The sequence below is a fragment of the Gastrolobium bilobum genome, unplaced genomic scaffold (assembly GCF_033153095.1).
Source record: "Gastrolobium bilobum isolate Gb01-03AN ecotype WA unplaced genomic scaffold, APGP_CSIRO_Gbil_v1 utg14936, whole genome shotgun sequence".
NCBI lineage: Eukaryota > Viridiplantae > Streptophyta > Magnoliopsida > Fabales > Fabaceae > Gastrolobium > Gastrolobium bilobum.
The window spans coordinates 399224-407365 of NW_026898693.1; the positions used below are offsets into that span (position 1 = coordinate 399224).

Here is an 8142-nt window from a genome sequence, read left to right on the forward strand (position 1 = left end):
CACGAATCAGAAGAGACAAAGGGGAAGCTTGCTTCTTGATCGCTCAAATATTTCGGGGTTCACATTTGTTAATCAGAAAGGTCAAACATTTGAGAAGAAAATTAAGGGAACGTGTGGTAGTATGATTAGGAAGAAGAAATCAATTACAAAACGTGGCTTCAAAAAACTTTTTTAACTTTTGCACGTTTCCTTTTCTTCGGGTGATTTTTCTATGATCCATTGTGTACCACATATTTTGCTCAATTTAAACTAATCATGAAGCCATTTGCAAAGGTAAGTAATTGTATTTGTGGAGTATTTAAGATTCTGATCTGATTGTAATTAGAGGATTATTGAGTGGTTTTAGGGTCAACTAATTAAGTTGATTTATCTAGACATGATTCTAGTGATATAATTATGTCTTTACCCTCTCTCTCTCTATATATATATATATACATTGTGGAAGGAGGAAAAAATGAAAAAGTTAGCTTTTTAACCTTTACTCTCTTATTATTTTCTGCAATAAAAGATTGTCACTTTGAATTATATCATTTTCCTCTAAAATTTCCTTTATTATTTAATTATTTGTTCTAATTAAGGACTACCAAAAGAATAAAAATATTATTCATTTTCATATCTATATTCAGGTTATATCAATTTCTTTTCAATCAAAATCAGAAATTAAAACTTTCATAAATATAAAATACCGCTAATATATACCTTTTATCGCATAGACAGTGAAATAGTCCTACAATATTGTCCTAAAATTTAGGTACAACGTTCAAATATTGATCTGAAACGTTTGCTCTTCTTGCGCTTGAAAAAATTTGATTACCTCTTTCTTCAAGCATGTGCTGAGTTGTTACTTGTTGATTATTGGCATGCAGATATATCAAAGGTTGTCATATATTATCTACAATCCAGGCTATAAAACTTCCTATTCCTCCTGCCCCCTTCAAATTTCCCACAATATATCTGAATTATCTCAACAACTATTCCTCTGTTTAATTTCAACAAACAGAAAGAAAGAGTCAATCAAACATTGTGTGTCAATATTTCATTTGCAGCATGAATAAAGTTTGTTGGCCTTACTTTGATCCTGAGTTTGATACTCTCCCAGAAAGAATATATGGCCCTCCGTAAGTAATTCTTCAAACTCCTCAAATTAAAATTCAATTCGTTTGAGGGGTTTCTATGACATTCATTTGATGATGAGATAACACACATGTTAATTTGTTCTGTCCCTCAGTTGCCGAGTCTGCATTGACAATGAAAGCACGGAAGAATGCACCGTAGTGAAGGTACGTTACCTTACAATAACAAAATAAAACTTTCAAATTAGACTTTTGACTCTCTTCGGATGCAAAAATCAAACATATTTACACAAGTTTATTTTTATTGACAAATTATTTATTAATTTAATATTAATGAAAAACGTATAGGAATTTGCGCAATTTTGCATCAAAAGGGTCAAAAAGCCTTCTAATTAATAATGACCATGTGATTCTGCTATCTTAGCTAGGCCCTACTAGCTAACAATACCAATTTTTTTTTTTGAAAAATATGTCACCATTTTTATTTCAGGTAGATAGCGTTGACGAGCAGGGTCTACTTCTAGAAGTGGTGCAAGTTTTAACAGACATGAACCTTCAAATCTGCAAAAGCTACATTTCATCTGATGCTGGCTGGTTCATGGATGGTGCGCATTAGTTAAATCTTTTCAATTTTACATATTTAAATTAAAGTAATATATAAGGGTCTAAAAGCTCTTCTATTATCCATGTAAAAATATTTGCAGTGTTTCATGTTAGAGATGAATATGGCAACAAACTAACCGACCAGAAAGTCATCAACAACATACAGCAGGTATTGCAATATCTCAACAATATAAAAATTAACAACAATATTGAATTTTCATTATCCTGGGGCTAGCCTGCTAGGAAGTTTATTAGTTAGGAGATAAAATTATCTCCAATAACTTCAAAAATACATTGTTTTGGAATTTAGGAACAAAAAAATGTAAGGTATTTTGAAAATTTTACTTTCCTCTTATATTATGAAATTTACTAAAATATTGTGTATTTTTTTTTTTCAAACCCCAAAATGGTATCGGTTTAGAATTGTAGGAGATAATTTTATTTCATATTATATAATGAAACCTTAATCCCAAATTAGAAAATGAAAATAATGAGCTTTTTTCTTATTGATTTTTTTCGTGCTCTTTTTGCTTATAACATTGAAGTGAAAATAGGGTAGAGGTTAAATCTGAAAAGCATGCATGCAGGCCATAGGAAGATCAAGAGGGTCACCATCGCCACCAAACAACAATAATAATAATAATTGGTTCATGAACAAGACCTATTCCAAGAAGGTTTTTCCATTGGTTCACCCAAATGAGCAACACACAGCCATTGAGATGACCGGAGCAGACCGTCCCGGCTTGTTTTCCGAGATCTCCGCCGCCTTAGCCGACCTCCATTGCAACATTGTTGAAGCTCATGCATGGAGCCATAACGCCAGGTTAGCATGTGTTGCTTATATTTCAGACCAATCCACGGACACCGCCATTGATGACCCGTGCAGACTCGCCTCTATTGAGGACCACCTCACCACCGTGCTCCGCGCCACCACCAACCCCAATAGTGGCGGCACCAATCACCCTGATGTCAAGACTTGCGAGTTTCTTGGAGGTGAAGGCACCATGACCACCATGGAACGCCGGTTGCACCAGCTTATGCTTTCGGTAAGGGATTTTGAGTCTCCTTCGAAAGAGATGGGAAGGAAAAGGATGGTGACAATTGAAAGTTGTGACCAAAAGGGTTACTCAATTGTGAGCATTGAGTGCAAGGACCGTCCTAGGCTCATGTTTGATACTGTATGCACCTTAACAGATATGCAGTACGTGATTTTCCATGCTTCCATCAGTTCCCATGCAGGTTATGCATTTCAGGTTTGTATGCTTAAACCTTTTTCCCTCTCCTCTATATATAGTTTTATGGTGAACATGTGTTTTCAGGAAAATGTAGCTTCTTAGACTATGTTTTGATTGGAAACTACAGAATTCTTGCGGAATAGTGAACTTTGTGCCACTTTTACAAGACAAATTTATCTAAATGCCACGCCAAAAAACAATTTTACCAAACTGCCACAAGGGCAAGTTCGCCCAGAGCAGTAGCGAACTTGGTATGCTGATGTCAGAGTTCGTTTTTGACACAGGCGACCTTGGTTGAAATTAATGCCTCACCTGCCAGGCCATGTGACTTGCATGCAGCAGAGGTCGCCTGTGTCAGAAGCAAACTCTAACATCATCAGGAAGCTGACACATCAGCATACCAAGTTCGCTACTGTTCTGGACGAACTTGCCATCATGACACTTTGATAAAATTGTTTTTTGGCGTGGCATTTAGGTAAATTTGCCTTGGAACAGTGGCACAATGTTCACTGTTCCAATTCTTGCACCAAATTGTTTTTGAAAAACAAAAGAATTCTTATATAACCCAGTAGCAGTTGGTCATAGTATGAATGAATCGCCAACTTTCAAATCCTAAAATCGTTATGTATGTGAGCTTATCCTGGTGATCTAAAGACAAAACAAAAATTATAACAATTTTTTCATTTTACATACTCATTTCAAATGTTTCGTTGAGATGTGTCCAAGTTTTAAAATGTAATTTATGTTAATTTTCTTATAGGAGTATTTTATTCGGCATATAGACGGATATGCTTTGAATACAGCAGGCGAGAAGGAACGAGTAATAAAATGCTTAGAGGCAGCTATAGAACGCCGGGTTTGTGAGGTAAAGCATTGGCCTTTAAGTTTATTATTGCTATCACACCACTAATTTGGCCTTTAGGTAAAAGTTAATTAACCATGCATGCATATGTTTTTTGTTTAACATGACGTGCAGGGTGTTAGGCTAGAGTTGTGTGCAGACAACAGAGTTGGGTTGCTCTCTGACATAACTCGAGTACTCCGAGAAAATGGTCTTGCCGTTGTGCGAGCAGATGTTGAAACCCATGGAGAGAAATCCGTTAATGCTTTTTATGTCAGGGACATATCAGGGAACGAGGTTGATGTTGAGTACTTCAGTAAGTCAGTGAAGAGAGAAATGGGTCCAATTGTGACCCTCCATGTTAAGAATGATACTAGCAGAAGAAAAATAACCTCGCCTGAAAGGTCCCGTCTCTCATTCGGAGACAAGCTAAGGTCTCGGATTGAACGTCTTTCTCATGGCTTCATGCTATAAAAGTAAAGCGTGGATAAATCCAACTGTACGTATTTTTCTGAAATATTTCAATCAGTTCATAGTTTCGCGACTATTCTGATTCGGGATAGGTCTCGGGATTAAGACTTTAAATTCCTATCAAAGACAATACTGGAGATGATTGAACATATGCTCTCACTCCACATGTTCAGTTCTTGATGCCAAGCAATTTTACGTAGTTAAATGCATATATAAGAAGTAGCTATAGTTCAACACAAGGTCTGAAGCTTTTAAATGGAAATGACAAGTAATAAGAATGTATTTATGATAGTAGCCTAGGCTGTATTCAGAGATTCTGAATACCTCTGTTACACTTACACACTAGGGCTGTAAATAAAAGGATCTATTTATTCTATTCTTCTGCTTGTGCATATCTAAATGTGTTCAGTTGTTTAGACCAACATATGAAATTGTCCCATGGCATGGCTATATATGCAAATGCAAGTAATAAAAAGAGGAAATTACAATTTATCTTCAACTGTAAATAGCCATCTATAAAAACTATGGGGTTCCTATTTCAAGGCTGGAATATAATCACTATAATAGAAATAAAATTTGATTGGAGGAAATGGAGTAAGTCTATTTGATTTGTATATTTAATCTCCTTAGCCATATAGAGTGCAAGATCATGTGAAAGACGTCATATCTCTTAGCTGGCTGATTAAGTGTAAAATGTCTCCTCACAGCCTTTACTCCCTCCTTGAGCTTCCAATACTTGTCCTCTGGAATTGCACTAAGAATCTCTTTCAACCTAGGAATATCTGAAACATCCACCTGCACTGAAAATGCCTCCCATTGCAGCACATCACTAAAGGGCAACACAAAATTCTTAGACAGAATCACTGGAACGCATTCGGCATAAATTGCCTCCACAATTCTCGGGCTAGCCACTTCGTACCCACTCGGACAAAGGCAGAACTTGGAGTTGAGCATGAAGGAATAGTAGTCTTGGTCTTTGGGGAGGTACTCGTAGACACGAATGTCGTTGTCGTGGTTTTTCCAGTGATGGAGGAGGTAGGGGCGGATTGGACCATGCTCACCACCGGCGAAGAAGGCAAGATAGCGACGTGGGGGGTTGTCCGGTGGGGGTGAAAGGAGTTTAGGGGACATTTCACCTCCAAAAAGGTTGATTTCTGGTAAGGATACATCCTTTCGAGGTTGAAAGCCCTCTGAAGTATTGGCATTGCACAATACACGGATGGAAGTATTGTAGAGGAAAGGGTCGCCCTGTGATGCAAAAGGACCCTGCAGAAATTCAGAACAAAAAACTTGTTATTGAAATAAGTACGACTGGTCAATTTGGCGTGAAGGGCTGAAAGCGGGAATTTACAAGATGCATCACGCATGCAGCATGCCTATAGCTAGTGCAATGTAGTGATCACTTGATTCAATTATAGCCATGACATTAGCATTCTAAAATGAGAGTAAACGTGTAGAAACACAAGCGAAAGCACTAGTCTAATGAGTGCATTGAGAGGGTAAAGATTATGTGAAAAAGGGAATAGAACAAACCCAATCATGACAGGAAAGCATGAAGTGGTTGGCACCATGAGTTCTGTTCCAGAAGGGGTGCCTCGTAGATATCACTCTAACATAGTCAGAGACAAACTGCTTTATTGGACTCATGTCATGAGAGGCTGGAGTGTAGAGATACTTGACCATCCAAGTCACACTGAATGGCAAGAAGTAAACGTGAGCCACATTGGGATCGTTAGTCCTAAACCTCCCAACGCCTTGTTCCATCTCATGGAGGAACCTCCCTTCAATTGAGTATATGTCCTTGCACGGACCATCATGAACAATTGGTAGGTCACCATCTGGGTATACGTACACCTTGAATATTTTCTCCATCTCCATATAGCTCCTGTAATGATAATTTAAATATATTTTACACCCAAGATTTAATAATTGCTTTAGATCTTTGTGGTTAACAATGAATTAAATGACAGTAATTACTAATTGACCAGAATAAATTAATTGTTACTTTCTTTCTCCAAGAAATTTGAAATGTGTGAACTTTGACCTTTATTCTATAAAAATAGTATTATATTATCATCCTTTGCTGTGCACCGTAAAAAATAAAATATGCATAAAAGATTGATGCAACAAAATATATATATATATATATATCTCTGTGTGTGTGTGTAAATATCAAAAGAACTTTGTTTGGTTAGCGTATACTCTAATGGTTAGTTAAGGAATAAAGAATAAAAAATATTAGATATATAAAAAAATAAATTTTAACATTTTAAAATAAAAATATTTAATACTTTTTAAATTAATCTTATTTTTTGGCAGATAATGCTTTTTAATCTTTAACTTGTACTTGTTACTATGCTACGAAGATATACATGGTTAACAAATCCCATATCAAAATCAAACTCAACTGAATTTCTTCTAATGAAATTACAAACATTCTCCTATTGTGACTTCCAGTAATAATTGAGATTTGGGTACTTTTTCCTGTAGCGAAAGGGATTATTCAGGCAGTAAAGTAAATGAAAAGAAAAAAAAATATTTACACAACTTTTTATTTATTAATAACATAAGAGATACACACATTTTAATATATTCTCTCTTTTTTTCTTGAATAAGATAGTGTTAAAAAAATTCGTAAACAATAAGGTGTAAATATAATTTCTCATGAGAATTCAATATATTCTTGTACGTTGACTTTTTTTTAACTATTGTAGGATGAAGATGTGTAGTGTTGAATGTTATATATTATAGTCACATGGCATGCAAACAGGCGCAAGTAATTCATTTCAAAATAATAATGAAGATGACAACCGCCTTCAACAAAAAATATGAGCGAACGTTATTTTATTTTAATTGTTTTAATTACCCTAATCCAATTAAATGCTACCCAATAATTAATGGTTCATCCAATCATCCATTTAAGGTATTGATTTACTAGCAAGTATGGGGGAGCCAGGCATGATAGGAATGAATTGGTAATAAGCTTCCAATTTAATCACAACGCCAATATATATGATTCGATCGGAAAGTAACAAGCACCACTTGATGACCCCTTTGCAAGTAAGTTACCACTAGCACTTTTGAATTTTAGCAATGATCAAAAAGTTCATCCATAGCAAAGGTACTTTTTCCAGAAGTAGTATCACAAATCATCATAGGGATGAGTATGGAACAATATACTAGCGCACTCGGCACCCCCTTATCGTACACCAGAAGAAAGTATCAGTTATCGATCTTAAAAAAACAAACAAACAAACATCTCATTACGTGGCATAGAAATGTTGCGGTGGCCGTGACTTATAAGCAAAGTCAGTGAATAAATAATAATTATAATAATTATTTGTTGCTGATATTGTGGTTATATCTTCTGGTTCAGGTTTAGCTCAGGAAATAATAAGAGGTGGTGGGAGGAGTTACCGGTAAAATAAGCGGGGGTTACGATAGACAGCTCCGGCGGGGATGTAGTGGTCGTCTCCGCCGTCGTGTGCGGTGGTTGCCAGAGTGAGATTGCTTCTCTGAGCTTCTGAATCTGATTCTGATCCTGCCTTGCGCATTGAAGCTCTTGCTCCTGCGAGTCCTACTTCAAGTTTTCCTACATTCCTCTGTTAACTCAAATAAATCCATCATAAATAAATTCCGTTGATTCTCACATTAAAAATTCCACCAAATTAATGCCGATAATTGATGCAATAACATGTGCTGTTTAGAAACGTTCGGATACTCTTTGAAACAGGGGAAAGGAAAATTTAAAAAAAGAAAAAAAGAAAACAGAAAGCACTGAGTAGTTTTAGATTATCATAGTGGAACTTACAGTTGCAGTTCGGTTTCTGAATTTTTTCCGGTGAAGGACGCCGGCATTTCCGACAGCGAGGAGCTGATTCTCGCCAGAAAACTTTGTTCGGAGACGAACCAGTGGAGC

At 36.2% G+C, this 8142-nt stretch overlaps 2 protein-coding genes across 2 annotated transcripts; one reads left to right on the forward strand and one right to left on the reverse strand.

Annotated features, from left to right (window-relative positions):
- Positions 1-1047: 1047 nt before the first annotated feature.
- On the forward strand, positions 1048-4226 carry LOC133318443 (ACT domain-containing protein ACR2). The gene is made up of 7 exons (XM_061520438.1): positions 1048-1118; positions 1229-1280; positions 1564-1678; positions 1778-1845; positions 2264-2929; positions 3672-3776; positions 3888-4226. The coding sequence occupies exons 1-7, from the start codon at positions 1048-1050 to the stop codon at positions 4224-4226; spliced, it is 1416 nt and encodes a 471-aa protein (XP_061376422.1).
- A 597-nt stretch (positions 4227-4823) lies between these two features.
- Positions 4824-7687, reverse strand: LOC133318467 (probable glycosyltransferase At5g25310). Its single transcript, XM_061520474.1, has 3 exons — positions 7641-7687; positions 5757-6108; positions 4824-5489 (listed from the first exon to the last, which is right to left on the reverse strand). Exons 2-3 carry the CDS (start codon positions 6099-6101, stop codon positions 4824-4826), a joined length of 1011 nt encoding a protein of 336 aa, XP_061376458.1. The 5' UTR covers positions 6102-6108; positions 7641-7687.
- Positions 7688-8142: the final 455 nt, after the last annotated feature.